Raw genomic sequence first — 16,262 nt, 5'->3', positions numbered from 1 at the left:
TTTTTTCCGGGTGAACACAGACCTAGATGGTTTTAGGCTTCTTTCTGTGCGGCTGCGTCACACTCGGAACAATATTGATCCTTATGAAGAAGGTTCCTTTTGATGCACTCTGTTCCTTTGCTATTCCAGTCTTTCAATACAGCCCAAATATTTTCATAAAATAAATTCTTCCAAATGGATCTGCTAAGTCAGGGAGGCCTATGTTTAATTTTTAATGTCAGATTGCCAAATGTACAGAAAGTTATCCTCCTGCCCACAGTGCAAGGCTGTGTTTATTTCTTCATGCGCTTGATAACCCTGTGCGGCCAGTCTTATGTTGTCCTCTATCTGATGAAAGAAAAATGTTTCATATACAAGCGTTCACCGAGGCTCACACCCTTCATGTTTTATTGACTTTTCCCAGCTCATCTTTTTGGGAGATAGCTGCTTCTCTTTTAAAATGCCACTCTTTTTTTTTTTTTTTTTTTTTTCTGGTTTTTGAAGATAGGATCTCCCTCTCTCTCCTCTCTCTCTCTCTCTCTCTCTCTCTCTCTCTCTCTCTCTCCTCTCTCCTCTCTCCTCTCTCCTCTCTCCTCTCTCCTCTCTCTCCTCTCTCTCCCCCTCTCCTCTCTTTCTCCCTCTCTCTCTTCTCTTCTCTCTCCCCCCTCTCTTCTCTTCTCTTCTCTCTCCCTCCCTCCCTCAGTCTGTTATTTACTTTTACCCACTCAAGGTCACTAGTACTTATTCTCCTTTAAGTTGCAGTGTTCCCTACAATTGATGTCTTCTAGCTTCACGTTGATGAATGATAGGAACCAGACCTATGGATTTCTACCTGTGAGAAAGCAGGAAGCTCTTCTCACAGCAGAAACGTTCCAGTAGGAGCAAGCCCCACATCGCTGATACTCACTTACTATCTAAATCGCTCTTAATATAAATATCACGTGTGCCGGTGGCCTAGCAGTGGAAAGTAAACAAAGTGACCCAGTGCAGCCTCTGCCTTCACAGAGCTCACGGTGCTCCATCCCCACCTTTTTCTTACTTTTATTTCTTTCCTTCCTTCTTTCCACTTTTTTATTTTTTGAGATAGGTTCTCATGTATCCCAAGCTGGCCAAAGATGACCTTGAACTAACCCTCCTGCCTCCGTCTCCTGAGAACTAGGATTATAGGTGTGCAAGTGACCCGTGGTTTTATGAGGTGGTGAGGATCAAAGCCGGGCTTCGTGCCTACTAAGTGAACCCTCTGCCAACTGAGGGACATCTCCAGCCCCAACTGTTTCACTTTCTCCTCTCTCTCTGTCTGTCTCTGTCTGTCTCTGTCTGTCTCTGTCTGTCTCTGTCTGTCTCTGTCTCTCTGTCTCTCTGTGTCTCTCTCTCTCTTTCTCTCTCTCTCTCTCTCTCTGTCTCTCTCTGGAAAAGTAGAATTCTTTCAACAATTACTAGGCACTGTAGTCCAAGAACTGTTGATTTTGGAGGTGGAATGGCAAGGTGGTCCTTAACAGCAAGGAGAGTGTGGTTTATTTTAAATTAAGGGGTTCTGCGTCTGTTATTTGTAAAATAATGTCCTCGTATTAATGTTTTCCTTACCAGTCTTTATTTAGGCGGTGACCAGCCAAGGCAGTCAAACACAGCTTTGACTTCCCCACAACCTCTTATCACACGGCTTAAAGGGAAGATGAATAGAGTCCTACAAAATCTTAACTCTTAAATACCTTTATTGTTGTTTGTTTGAGACCTGGTCTTTCCAAGTAGCCTAAGGCTGGGTCCAAATGCGCAATCCTCCTGCCTCCATGTCTTCATGCTGGGACTACAGGGCCGTATCATCAGCCTGGCTGGACAGGCCTTTCTCCTGGCCTCCTAATCTTAGTATGCAGACACTTATCTGTACAGCCTTGGTCTGTTTTTTAAAATATTTGGGTAGGGAAAAACTATGAAAATAGAACTCCAAGATGAAAAGCTTTGTAACCTTCAAGCCATTTTTCTATGAAAAAGAAAAGACATTATGTCCTAGTGCTTGAAGCATCTTGAAATCTAAGTAGCAGAGAGGAAGGAGCCCCCAGTCATCCCAGTCCAGCTCCGTGCATCCTCTGTGGCAGTACCTCTAGCCCCACGCTCATTTCTGAGGGCTGCAGATGTAACCAAGGCTGATTCTTGCTTTAAAGAAGGCAGGATGGGTTGGGGATTTAGCTCAGTGGTAGAGCGCTTGCCTAGGAAGCGCAAGGCCCTGGGTTTGGTCCCCAGCTCCGAAAAAAAGAAAAAAAAAAAAAAAAAAAAAAAGAAAAGAAGGCAGGTGATTGTGCACTGTGATGCTCACTGGAAAGTGTGCGATCACAGGCCTGCAGGTCACCATGCCAAGGGAGGTCAGCTTTTCAGAGAGTGGTATGGACAGGAATATAGGAATGTGGACAGGAAGGAACAAGAGGCGGCCAAGGTCATGCGCTGGGGACATCACAGAGGATTTGACAAAATGTAAGCGGTTTCCACCATTCCAAATGAAGCATCCCCAATACATTACAATTAATGTAATGTCCCTGGCTGGGCATTCAAACCTTATCCTCAGAAAATGATTTCACTTCGCCTCAACGTGTTCTTCCAACTCATTCAGGAGGAGGAGGAGGCCACACTGTGCTCCACAGTAATCTTGGCATCTGCAAACATTGCCATTGGACAGCAGTGGCTAGCGGGATTTTTATATTCCATACTCGGGTTTATGCTTTTCAAGATGGCTACCATCAGCTACCCTGCTCCACAAGCTGAATTCCTCTTCACTATGGGGGTACCATGCATTGGTTACCAGCTATTACCTACCACTAAGTGATGAACAAACCACCCCACTGCCTCTTGGATGCAACTTCACAGGACCCTGGACTACAGGAGAATTTAGGGGTCATGTAGTTCAACCATCCACACATTTCCATTGAGACCCTCGGGAACTCACTTCTGCTCCCCCCACCAGACTAAAAAGGTAAACATCCCTCATGCATTCCTTACACAAACCCCAAGATCCTCCCTCTTATACAATCAGACTTTATTGGGACTAAGGAGAAGAAAGAGGTGGGGGATAAGGGCTGCTTTCAGTAGGGGTGTTTGACTGTGTGGTCCATGATGGTCAAAAGGGCCAGCCATGTCTCCTCCGCCGTAGGGATGATCTGGGAGGCAGGCAGCAGGAATCCTCTAAGCCCAGTGTCCCTCAGTTCAAAAGTGAAAGAGTACTTGATGCCCTGGCTGTAGGTCCAATCGATAGTGCTCCCACTGGCTTGATCTAGGGCAGGGGCAAAGACAGAGGAAAGGGTAAGGGTTGATCACTAGAAATATCTACATGGACTGAGTTAACGCCCAAAGCCTTGTGCAATGCCAAATAGAGTCAATGTCTTCTAGGGGCTGCTATTGACACACAGTGGGGCTTCCAGGAAACCTCTGCTGGGTCTAAGCCCAAGAGGCCCAAATAGGGGACCAGCAACCAGTAATGGCTGTCCTATTCATTAGCAGGCTGCCAGAAAGTCTGTGTAATTGCAAAAGTCTGTTTGAAAACTGTCTCCACCCAACAGTCACCTCCATGACACCTCTAAATATGCCAGAGCCCCCTGCTTGGGAAACCAGCAATTGATCTCTGGGGACTCTGGTCTGCAGAGGAAAGTGCAAAGATTCAGAGTCAAACCAAAGCCTGTCTGTCTCCCTTCGGGAGGGAAAATCTCACAGGTTTGCGGAACACACTGGCTGACAGAGCTGCTTTTGTTGAACTGGGCAGTAGGAGAGGGAGGTGGGCTTCACATTAGAGTTTCACTTCAGGACACTAAACACAGCAAAATCGCTGGGCTCGGGTTGGAAACCATTTCCAAAGAAAGCCTGGGATCCCAAACGCGTTCCTCCTTGGGAAAGACTACAGCCTACTTCCCCGCCTAGAATCCAAGCCCACCGTCGAGCAAGCACGTGAAACGTGTGTGTGGTTCTCCCACCCTGGTGCCCGGATCCTGCTTTTGCCTGCCAGGCAAAATTTTCGAGGCAAAAAAATTCCCCAAACAACCCCATACCACAGGGCACAGCACAGCCTTTACTCTAGAAGGTTTTCCTGCCTGGAGGCCTATTCCCTAGACAACTGGCCCCTCCTGGCCTCCTGCACTTCCTTCACCACTCGCCCAAATTCTCCTCAGTCTGAAAGCCTGCCTCTCAGCCTGGTATTCAACCTCCACCCCAGTAGTCCTGGTGCAGCTGGCCGGCTCTGTATTTCCCCTACATCCAACACCCGATCCAGTGTGGTCTCTAAGCACGTGGTCAGTCTTCCTGCCTAGAATGAGCATTTACCCCTTTCACTGACAGCTGTATTCCAGGCATACAGGGCGAGGCGCGGTGCAGAGCAGGTGGTCAGTAAACACCCCTGCCGACCGTCTTCTGTGTGCTTGTAACAATGACCCCCTCAAGGGCATCTCCTATCCCGAAAGGAAGGGAGTGGAAAGGCGTTATCTTAAACAGAATTTTATGGAGACCTATAAATCCCATCAGAGTTCCAACTCATCCGTGCAGGGGTCCAGATGTAACCTGGAGATAAAGGGACAGCTATGCTTGGAGGACAGATAAGGCGCCCTCTGAACGGTGTCAGGGAAAAACAGGATTCAATATCAGGAAGAAGCACTACCCAGCCTTCCAATAGCGCAGCTAGCAACTCACAGATCTGAGCACCCAAGGCAAGAAGAGACAGCTGATGCCTGCGCCCCGGCCACGAGTAACTTACAGATTGTATCGATGATGCTGCCATACTTGAACTTGGTCCCGTGTAGAGACGTCAAGGCTGTCACAGCAGACTTAGCTAGCTGATCCTGGAGAAAACATCGAACAGTGCCCATGGTTAGATCCAGAGTCACCCAAGTACTGTCAGGGTGGCCCAGGAGTGGGCAGCAGCATAGTCAGTCCCCCCAAGCCCTCTGCCAGCCAGCCCTACGCTGTGACAGTTTCATGTTCCCTCCATCTCCACAGGATGGATGGATGGGGTACGCCTTCTCTCCAGTCACACCACAGCTTGGGGCAGAGCCCACAGCTTCAGAGTCTAGCCTTGCCTCTTGCTCTGTCACGTGACAGAAGTGACTCAACCACACGCTAGGCTTCTGTCTCCCAGCAAATGGAACAGGTCTACCTTGCTGATTGACACAAGTCTTTCTGCCAGACCTCCCAAGTCATCAGAAGACTGGGAAAACGTGGGCCCTGGGTTCACTGGTAGGTTCTCGGCCCTTCATCGGCTCTGAGGGGGTGAAACCCAGTTTCCTCAAGGAGGGAACACAGGAGGAGCCCAGGCAGAGGGCGGTCAGGGCTCTCACCCACCAGCTCTGCCTGGTCAGGGGCTGGTTCCGACGTGTAGCCGTAGGGGTAGAGCAGGAGCTGGGAATAGCTGTGGATGGAGATGAAGGCCTTGATGTTCCCATGGCTCGTCACAAAGTCCACAATGGACTTGACCTCCACCTCAGAGTTGGGAAATTTGCCTCGGTAAGTTTCCGAGCAGGGGTTGCTACTTGCTCCGGCCACTGTGAAAAGGCAGGGGACACAGCTATGACTTCTTAAACCAAAACTTTCACAGCTTCCAGTGTATTTCACGGACTTAGTTGAGAAGTGGGCTGCAGGGAGGCCTCAACCCCACCCCCACCCCAGCTCAGCCCCGATTAAGGAGCAGCCATCACAGTATCCAAAGTCCTGACTTCCTTTACCAGGAAGGCTTGGGTAGAGCAGAAACCAATTTACACAGAGTCATGGCCAGGGATGGCAGGAACCTATACTGAGCTAGACATCCCCCAGGGAAGCTCTCAGACCCAAATTGCATCTAAAAGGAACTTTCTTTTTACAAACAAGGGCTCAGGTCCACCTCCCACCCAGAGCTAAGAGCCCACCCACATTCTCCCTTACTCCTGGGTCAGGCAACCAGACAAAGGCAGACAAGAAGCCATGTTGTCCCATCCCTATCCCATGGGAAGTCTTACTCCCAAAGCCAGCGTCCCAGTTCCTGTTGGGGTCCACACCAACACAGAGGGAGCCCTGGGTGTGTGATCGAGTCTTGCGCCACATGCGATTCTGAGGGGGGAAAGAGGGTAAGCCAGGGGCCAGCACGGCTGGGCTGTTAGCTTGCTGCATTTGACACAGAATAAAAGCTGCGATGGAAGTCAGGACTGGAGCAGGGGTCTCAACCGAGGACAACGTCAGCTCCCCTAAGACATCACAGTGTCAGGAGGTGCTTTGTGTTATCATCAACAGTGAAGGGTTGGTAGCAGAATCAAGTAGGTCAAGAGACTACTTAACACCCACCGTGCACAGACAGTCCCCACTAGCAAAGAATCATCTGCCTGAGATAGCAAGATAGAGCCTAGGCTGAGACCCCAGTTCCACAAGGACAGACCTACTTGCCCCTTCCTCCACTAGTGGGGCTTAAAGGCACATCCCACTGTCCTGGGGAACAAGAGGCAGTCTGTACCGTTTTGTGGGTGTAGGCAAAACCATCAGGGTTGGTGACAATCTCCAGGAAGATGTCCATGTTGTCAAGAACGGCTGTGAAGGTGGGGTCCTGGCCATAGTCTTTGGTGATCTGGTGGGCGGAGGAGGAAAGATGGGGTGTTAGTCATGTTGGTTCAATGGACACATCCCCCAGCCTCCCTCTGTGGGCATTGCCTCTGGGAAGGGAAGGGCTAGTCTCCCACAGTCAGTGAACACCAGTTCCCCAGAGAGCAAGGGCTCTCCTCCTCTCCCCAGCTTTACCTTCTTTGCAAACCAGACCCCACTAGCCTGGGTGACCCACTCCCTAGAATGGATGCCAGTGTCGATCCAGATTGCTGGGCGATTGGTCCCTCCAGTGCTGAACTGGAAAAGAGGCAGGGAAGTGGTTAGGGGGGCAACTTTCCACCAGGCCTGAGTTCATCCCCTGCAAGGGAACACACCTGGGCCAGAAGCTTCCTGTTCTCTGGATAGCTAAAACTGAGGGGGACTGTTTATGGTCGTCCTTTGAGGGGTTATAGTATCAGGGGTCAGACAGGGACCCTAACAGAGCGTGGACTCTGGCCCTGTTCTGATGCTCAGAGTACTGTGAAAGATCACTAGGAAAACATTTGAACTGGATGCCACACTCCATGACCTTCTCAGATTGCAGCACTTGGTTAACCCTGGGGTCACCTTAAACTTTGTGAACATGAGTATAGCCACCTAGGCCTGCACGAATGCTCAGACCTTCCCAAATGACCTGCACAGACACTGTGTAGAAAGTACATTCTGTCACCCATCTGTGAGAGTCCACACCCTTATACGGAGGTCCGCATGGGGGCCCACTGTGGCACATGTGCCTGTGTCTACTCGTGACCTTCATTTACCTTCAGCACATGGATGGGGCGACCTTCAAAGGTGTTGCCGATCTGGATCTTGCTCACAAGCTGTGGGTGCTCAGCCACCAGCAGGTCCATGAATTCGTAGATCTGAGAGGAAGAAAAGGGACTAATGGCTCCTGTGAATACAGGTGTCTCCTACCCACAGCCAGACCAGCCTTGGCCCTGGTCTGTATTCTGTCAACCATGAAGAAGAGTATGGTGCTGTGGGCAGAGTCTCCCAGGGCTGTCCTCACCTCATCCAGCGTATGATAGGTGGCATAATTGAAAGAGTCAGTGGACAAGGCCCTGGCCTGGAAGGCAGACATCTGCTGTTTCTCCTCATCGAGCAGTAACTGCACATCTTCAATCATGATCTCATAGCTAATACCATGATATTCCAAGAATGCTTTCACAGATTGGATGCTGGGGAAGGGCACTCTGACATCAATGGGGATACCGGCCCGGGCAGCGTCCCGCCAGAAGTCCAACTAGGGAAGACAGAAGCCAGAACTGTTTTAGCGGGCTGGAGGCACCAACCAGGGCGGCAGAGTGGGAGAGCCTGAGAAGGGGCGTTGGCACTAGAAGCTCCCACAGGGCTGGAGTTGAAGAACGGGTGCTGGAAGCAGAGGAAAAATGGGGGGGGGCTTGGGAACTGGACAGAGTCCAACATGGGCAGGAAATGGCCAAAATGGAGAGGTTTTAAGGAGCGAGGCAGACAGGAAGCAGGAAAGGGTCCTGGTATGTCATCGGATTCTCAGGGGCACTAAGATCTGAGTCTGGGGTCTGAAGTCAAATCTCAACCACTCAGTCTCATGGCTCTTGCCAAGAGGCAGGGCCTGAGCCTGGGGACTAACTAGGGGTTATAGGAGTTGGTCCCAGATGGCCTAGGAAGTCTCCTGGGTCCTCGGGGAAGCCTGCATGGAGTCTCTAACCTGCAAGTGCTCCAGGTCCTCCAACTCCTTCACTTTCTGCACCTGGGCTTCATCGGCTGCAGAGATTCGGAGAACCTGGTGTCTGGAGAGTGGGAGCGGCTCTGAGTACTTGAGGTACCCCAACACTTCCCAGGCTGAACCCTTAAAGGCACAAGGGGGCCTGAGCAATGGGAGACCTGAACTCCATCTCTTCTCTGCCTGTCTTTGGAAGATTCTAGACTTTCATGCTGTCCCCACCACAGTTTAGACTGGGTTATTCCCAAGCTAACCAGACCTCTTTCTCCTTCTAAAAGTTCCTTCTCAGAGTTTAATTCTGTCAGTATCCATAAGAAGCCGGACCCTTTCAAGCCCCGCCCCACCTGCTTCCCCTCAGGCTGTTGTCGGTCTGTCTTCTCTGGCTATGTTTCCATGTGTCTGTCTGCCTCTTCCAGACACCAACTTGGGAGAGCCATTTATCCCCCACGCCCCCCTCAGGATACCCACTCCTCTCCACACACCCCTACCCCACAAAGTTCTCATTGCCACAGACTGCTTCCAGCAGCAGACTCAGAATCAGTAGTCTCTTCATGGTGAGAAGGTCAGGCCAAGACTGAGATCTGAGGCCTTTTTAAACGCTGACAGGGGTCCCCGGGGACAGTTCCCCTCACATCTGGATCAAGTCCCATGGGGAGGGAGAGGCTGGAGTTCCAAACTGCGGCACCTTTCCACTCTTCCTGATAAAGTATCGGGGAACAAGGCAGGTGGAGAGATAAGCCAGGCTTCTACCCTTGACCATGGGGTCAGCTGCGCCTGAGGTCTCCCAGCTGGGACTACTCATCCGGTTTCCCACAGCCGCAGATACCTTATTGTTAGCTCACGATGTCAGAAACAAGGACGGACATATTTGCGTTTTTACAGTGTAAGGATTCATTGGGTAACAATAAATGCACACATTACATCAATCCCAAGGCCTTTAACTCACCGACTACGAATCTCGCTTGACACCCATGGCCATTGGCAGACACGGGATCTTCCCGATTACTGATATCAACCCTGTGATCACACATTAATGTTTCACAAATGCTAGAGAGGTTCCCCCAAAGAGTTAAAGCAGCTGCTGGGTTCAGAGGGACTTTAGTAAAGGCAGGATCGGATGCAGGTGGTGAGATTAGATATCGACGCCACCAACCCTGTTACAGAGCTGATCAGGCCCAGGGCTGCCAAGTGCTAAGCTCAGTCAAGGTCTCGAGCTGGCCCGAGGCTTTGTGAGCCTGAATGACAGAATGGCGGTCGGCCATGTCAGGCAAGGAGATCATGCTGAACAGAAAATTCAGGAAGGGACTCAACAGCTTATTGCCTGCCCAAATCATAACAGGCGACCCGATGCTCTGATAATGGGCACCCAGTATTTGGTGACCCAGATGACAGGGTCACAGCATTCACTGTTGTGTGGAACAAGCTCACAGACCTTTTTTTTTTCCTTGATAGCATTGAAATGCCCCTGAAGCCCAGTGTTCCTGTAAGGTTGGTAAGTTCCTGGGTGGTGATATCTTGTGTAAATAAGTTATTTTTCAGCCCGTGCCTCATGGACCATGCCAGGTAGATGACGACTGTGTATAGACGTGCACAAGGTGCAGAGTCATTCCGTCTCAGCACCTGCTCTCACAATGGGGCACACTGCCGGGTTTGGTCTGCTCGTACACGCGGAGAGGCCAGAGCCTAACCCCGGGCCTTGTTCACTAGGAGACATCGATTTGTGCTTAGTTTTAATTTATTTGTATTCTCATTCCTCATGCAAAAGCCACGGCTCAGGTGTGCCTCGTTCCGGGGAGGACCAACAAATTCTGCTCTTTTTTTTTTTTTTTTTCCATACAAGTTTTTTTTTTTTTGTTGTTTTGTTTTTTTGTTTTTTTTTTTTTTTTTTTTTGGTTCTTTTTTTCGGAGCTGGGGACCGAACCCAGGGCCTTGCGCTTCCTAGGTAAGCGCTCTACCACTGAGCTAAATCCCCAGCCCCTCCATACAAGTTTTTATCAAGTTGCAAGTTGCTCTTCTGATACATGTGACCAAAAAAATAAAAGCCTAGGAAGACGTTCATTCTCTAACTTCAGAAGAGAACAGAATGGGATGGAGAGGTGCCAGTTGAGTAGGCAACCATGGCAACCTCTGTGGGGCCCTCCAGCTGTGACACATTAAAACCCCAGGACGCTTAGATTTCTTCTTTACTTTAAAATCAAGCCATGGAAACACATCTCGGTGGGACACCGGGAGCTTCATCAGGTCTGTAGGGCAATCAGAAGCCACTGTGGGTACTGGACTGGCAACGGGGGAGGGGGGTCGCCAGGACAGTGTAGGTTGAGGACATCCATATTTTACCGAGGCTTTGGTGTGTGGCGAAGTCACCAGGCTTGAGCGTGTGCTGGAGTTTGGGAGAACCAGGGCCGGTCCTTCTGCACCCTCCTTTAGTTTTGCCATACAGCCACCCTGCAAAGCCTATTGGTTACTCTGAAGATGAGAAGCCGTCACTGTACAATGGCTAGTGGCATGTGTTTCCAGAAGAAAGAGCAGAACTCAGGCCTGGAGGAAGGGCCCTCTAAAGAGAGAGACTCTCTAGTGACGAGGGTCTTTGGGGAATGTCACATCCAAGCCCAAATCTTTGCCTGTGACAAAGAAATAAGCAGGCATGCACATCCATGACAGGTTGTGGGGACAGAGTGTTTCTGCTGAGCTCAGGGAAGGTTCGGGAAGCTCGTCCCCATCAACAGAGCAGATTTAATGGGTTTCCTCATGAAGGACATGAGCGTCAGCACCACGTCCGGCTTTCCTGTTTTCTATAGTGTATTTCCTGTTCGCATCCCACTACAGGTTTATGAACATCTCCTCTGTGGTCTCCCCTCCTCTTCAGGAAGTTGAGGGAGGTGGGCTGGGGGATCAGGGACAGATGAGAACCACATAGCTTTGTGGTTTTTGGCTGGGAAGAACAGGAGGCCAATTGAAGGTCCTGGGAGTATCCAAGAGAAGCTATCAAGAAGCTAGCCCAACACCTGGGGTTTGAGCCTATGCCATTTTCACTAAGGGCTGTCACAAATACTTAGGGAGGCACTTTGGAAGGCTAAATAGGTTGGAGTTGCTCCTCTCTTGTGCTGAAGATGGGGCAGGCCTGGCCCAATTCAGTCATCCAGAGGAGTAAGGGGCAAGAGGAGGCTGTCGATGTGGCCACTAACTCAAGGGCCCATGGAAAACAGGGATGGCTTTAGCCTAGGAACGCTTTACAGGTTCTGCCTTACTCAGCCCCTGTTCCAACATGGCTGGAACCACGCTGGGAGGAGAAACATCCCAGGCTTAGCAAGCATCAATATAGTGACAGAGCTCTTCTGGGAAAATAGGGAGAGGGGGCTGGGGGGCACTGAAGGACAAATTTGGACATCTGTCCTGCCTCTGTGGTTCTCAGAACCCAAGCATTTAAAACAACTTTTGGACAATGGTAACACATTCCATAGCTCCGTGTGGTCTGGCCTGCCCATGTCTAGCCTCTCCTCTTGTCCTTCAGCAGGGCCCCTGATTTTTCCCAGAGGCCCCTCCTGGCCAGCCTGGAAGCTCTTTGAGGCCCAGTGTTCCTTGGACTCTCCTGCAGCCTGCAAACCCCTAACAGCCCCATCTTCTTGCTTTTCTAAAGGAGTGTTTAAAACCTTAGCTCTTTTCTGTAGTCATTTACTCCGTGTTCCTGTCTCTCGCTGGAATGGTCAGAGGGGAGAGGAGGAGGAGGCTGGGAATGGAGACAGCACCGGGCAGCACTCCTGAATAGAGGGCAGTGGCCCTTCACCCTGGGCCTCTGCCTCTGGCTGGCCTCACACAAGCCGCTCACATTCCAAACTGGCTGGCTGGTTTGTTTTCTCAAGAAAGCAATAAGTGCACACATTCACTGCGGTTCTTATGGCTTTCCGTGTGTATAATCACTCTTTCTCCTTCAGTTTTTCCAATTTTTTTAAGCTTTCAAATAAATGCTCATAAATTTTACGGGTGAAAAGGACGAAAAAAAAATTGTACCTAAAAGGTGCAGCTTGTTGAAAAGGGGAAGAAAGGGGGGTTGGAGGGGGATGTAGAAAAACCGAGGAGATGGGAGAGGGGAATGCTTCAGGTTTATGTAAAAGAGAGGTTTTTAAGATGATTTTTCTAGTACTAACACATCTGAGTCTTGAGCTGTTGGTCAATTCACTTAAACCCTGGCCAGTACCTCCCTGATCTTACTGGGACCTGATAGTGGCCTCTCAGCCACGGGGGTCATGGGAGCCTTGTGCAGATCTCATGGTGCAGAGGCCCCATTCTTTCTAACCTCAGGATAAAAGGGTCTGGCTGCAACATCTGGGAACATCTAGATTAACTTGAATAAGAAACTAGTTCTGAGGCCCTTCCCACGCTCCCCCCCCCCCCCCATCGAAGCTGTCGCAGACTCCATTGGGTGTCTTTCCAATATCCGTTCTTCCTTCCTCCTCATCAGCAGAGGAACTCTGCTTTTATTTGAAGCTGCGATGTGACCAGCTGCAGAGCAAGTTCCCAGCCTCCCTTGTAGCTGACCGGCGCCACATGGCACGGCTCCAAGCCATAAGATAGGAATTTAAGCCCATAGACTGGTCAACGCAGTAGCTTACACTTTAACCCCCTGCTCGCCCTGCCTGGAATTCAGACTTGTGTTAGAATGTAATGGCACCATCTAGAAAAGAGGTCAAAGTCCATCTGTGCTCCTCATAAAGGCTCCACCAGGGGTCCCACAGGATGATACCGGAGCTGAACATTTCCGGTCACCTAAAGCCACTGCACCAATAAAGACTATTTCATAAAGTCTTTGGAATGAAGTGCTTCGCTCACACATTTGTGGGGATATCAGCCTAAGCAAACCTATTATGCTGCCAGGTATACAAAGCACAGTACAGACCATTAAACACATTACATAATTCTTGGTAGAAGTACAAACCTGTGTTCCGGCTTCCTCTGTATACCAGCCGATGGTTTTGAGGGCCAATTAGAATCTACTTGTGGTGATTTGAATGAGACGTGTCCCCGCTACTTATTCAATATTTGAATACTTGGTCACCCCATCGGTGGTGATGTGTAACAGGGCAACAGAACCTTTAGGGGGTTGTTTCTGGATGTGCTGGGATTGAACCTAGGTCCTTGAACACGCTGAGCAAATGCTCTACCACTGAACCACATCCCAAGCTTCAAACCCTGTGCTTGCTTCATCTCTTGATGGTGTGACTTTTCCTTGTGCTCATCTCCTTTTATCCTTCTGTGTGCATTGAGGGACCAGGTCCTGCCATGTGCATATACCATGACACCTGGGTGTGCAGTGGCATCCAGAAGTCCCCACTGCTACGGTACATGTGTCTGTGGCAGAATGACAAAGCAGACCAGAAAGGCCTGGGTCCCCACTGTACCGAAAACAATCACTGAGACAGCCTTGGACTGTCCCTGCCCAGTTAACCCCACCTGTTTTGGCCATAGTATGGTGAGTTCCTGTCACCTACAGCAGTGCTTCCCCAAGGCTGAGGAAAGACTGTCCTTCCTTGAATCTCGGTGTCTTTCCCGGTGCCTCTCCGCAGGAGCTAAGGGAGAGTAAACAGCCCAGATGCAGAGCCTTCCCTCACAGCTCTCAGAAAGAAACAAAATCAATTAGTTACTAATGATCATGGCTTCCAAGGAGATAAATGAGGCCTTGGAAAGCAGGAGTGTGGGAGACAATGATCTACGGCCACTGGGTAGTCTGAGGCCTGAGGCTTATGAGGAAATGTTAGAGGGGAAGATTGGGAGAAAGAATGTGCCAGAGGGGAGAAGCGGCATGTGATAAGATCTCTCCTGGGAGGAACTGGGAAGGAGCTGGTGAAGGAGGGCTGAGAGGGACAGAAACGTGGTGGCAGAGGGGTGGGTTGGTTATGTGACCTTGGGTAGGATTTTAAATCATCTGAGGTTTTTTGGTTGGTTGGAGTGTTTTGTTTTGTTTTTGAGAATGGGCCACATCCATACAAGCAGGGAGGCAGAGACAGGCAGAACTTGTGAACTCTGTGAGTTCAAGACCAGCCTGGTCTACACAGTGAGTTCCAGGACAGCCAGAGCTACATAGTGAGACACCGTCTCAAGAAAACCTCGGGGCTGAGGATTTAGCTCAGTGGTAGAGCGCTTACCTAGGAAGCGCAAGGCCCTGGGTTCGGTCCCCAGCTCCGAAAAAAAGAACCAAAAAAAAAAAAAAAAAAAAAAAGAAAACCTCAAACAGGGGCTGGGGATTTAGCTCAGTGGTAGAGCGCTTACTTAGGACCCCAGCTCCGAAAAAAAGAACCAAAAAAAAAAAAAAAAAAAAAGAAAACCTCAAACAAACAAACAAACAAAAAAAGAGACCACCTCCACCCGTCTATGTCATTCCGATCTCTTGTGGAACTCTCCCCTTTACATGGGATCTGGCCAACCATGCTGTAAAAACAGGTTTCTGACACCTTGTTCTGGGAGATTGAATGTGAAGCAGCTTCTGGGATTGAGGCACAGGAGGAACTCTAGGTCCCAAGAGCCAGCCACACCCTGCTCACTGTAGTATGTGACCTTTGTTGATGATACCTCTGAGTCTGAGCCTTCTCATCAAAATTAAGGTCACTAACAGTTCCACCTAAGATAGCTATGAGGAAACAGCATGCTGAATCCCATAATGCACTGGGACCTGTGCTTGGCCCAGAGTAAGAGCTAGAGAAGAACTTAAGACAACATTACTAGAAAACCTATCGGCCCAGTCCTCCTGCCTCCAGGACGATGCTGCTCCAGCTGTACAGGAATCATCTGTCCCACCCCAGAAATGCTGGTTAATTGTGAAGATGAAATCCTAATACCTTCCCGATAAACAGGTTTCCACAGACTCTGCTATAGGTAACTTGGACAATGGTGACACGAGTTTCAGACTGTGTGGCTTTGTTAGGGTTTTTAAATACTCCGAAATAGGAGAGTAAATAGCATTCCTTATCTTAAAAATGAATTTATTGAGCCAGGTATGCCAGTTCACAAGAGGCTGAGGCAGGAGGATTGCCATGACCTCAAGGTCAGCCAGGACCACACCAATAAGTTCCAGGCCAGCTTGAGCTACGGTGTGAAATTCTGTCTCAAAAATTTTTTTAATTTGAAAATGAGCTTATTAATACCAGTAATGTCCTTTCCCATGAGGATAACATAGAAATATTTGTGGAGAAGGCGTAAAAGCTATAACCATGGCTCCAGTGTGCAGAAGTAGAGGCCATTTTATTTATCTACGGCTTAGATTAACGTAGCTCATGACCCTGTATTTCCACTAACAGAAAACTTCAGGTTGGAAATTCCAGCTCGATTAAACCACTTCCAGCTTTAAAAATAAAAACACCTCAGTTTCTTGAGGAAATTTCAACCAGAATGTTCTGACCTCCTCCATTCCTGGCTCATCCCCTGAAAATAATCCAAGTTCTTTAGGGGTTCAGTACCCTAACTTCCTTGGGGCTTCCACAGCTGCTCTTTTGCATGTCTATAATGGCCAATATGTCAGAATATTATACAGGCTGTATTTTCTCTGTCTCTCTCCCTATCTCTGTGTCTGTCTGTGTGTGTTTCTTGCTCAGAATTCCCAATAGCTGCAGCTCATACAGTCGCCTCTAATATCAGCCCAGCCCCCTTCCTCAGACACTTAGTGATTCACTGCTTCAACTTGCAGTGAGTTTGGGCCTTGTCTAGGTCCGATCTAGTGAATATGAGTTTGTTCGTCTAAAATCGTCCCCTTCCAGCAAACGTTTCTCTTTTTTGCAGGCTGTGTGGAAGAGGTTTCTTCCTATATCTTTCTGCTTCCGTTCTTCTGTGTTCCTCAGGAACTGGTTTATAGGCATCCAGAATCCTTGCACACACGCACGCGGGCACACACACACACACACACACACGCACTTGCACACAAGCACACATACACACACATTCACACAGACACACACTCACACACTCATTCACACACACACTCACACACACACACGCACTTGCACACAAGCACACATACACA

At 49.4% G+C, this 16,262-nt stretch overlaps 1 protein-coding gene across 1 annotated transcript; it reads right to left on the bottom strand.

The window, feature by feature from the left end:
* Positions 1-2,985: 2,985 nt before the first annotated feature.
* Positions 2,986-9,115, bottom strand: Cpa1 (carboxypeptidase A1). Its single transcript, NM_016998.3, is given in 10 exon segments — positions 2,986-3,238; positions 4,706-4,790; positions 5,290-5,489; positions 5,940-6,030; positions 6,428-6,538; positions 6,709-6,810; positions 7,314-7,415; positions 7,562-7,795; positions 8,240-8,321; positions 8,743-9,115. Coding segments are annotated over 10 exon segments (1,260 nt in total). The 5' UTR covers positions 8,808-9,115; the 3' UTR covers positions 2,986-3,050.
* Between the last annotated feature and the right edge of the window lie 7,147 nt (positions 9,116-16,262).

Source organism: Rattus norvegicus, chromosome 4, assembly GCF_021556685.1.
Source record: "Rattus norvegicus strain SHRSP/BbbUtx chromosome 4, alternate assembly SHRSP_T2T, whole genome shotgun sequence".
Classification (NCBI taxonomy): domain Eukaryota; kingdom Metazoa; phylum Chordata; class Mammalia; order Rodentia; family Muridae; genus Rattus; species Rattus norvegicus.
The sequence above is the reverse complement of the archived record's forward strand: the minus strand, read 5'-3'. Positions and strand labels throughout refer to the sequence as shown.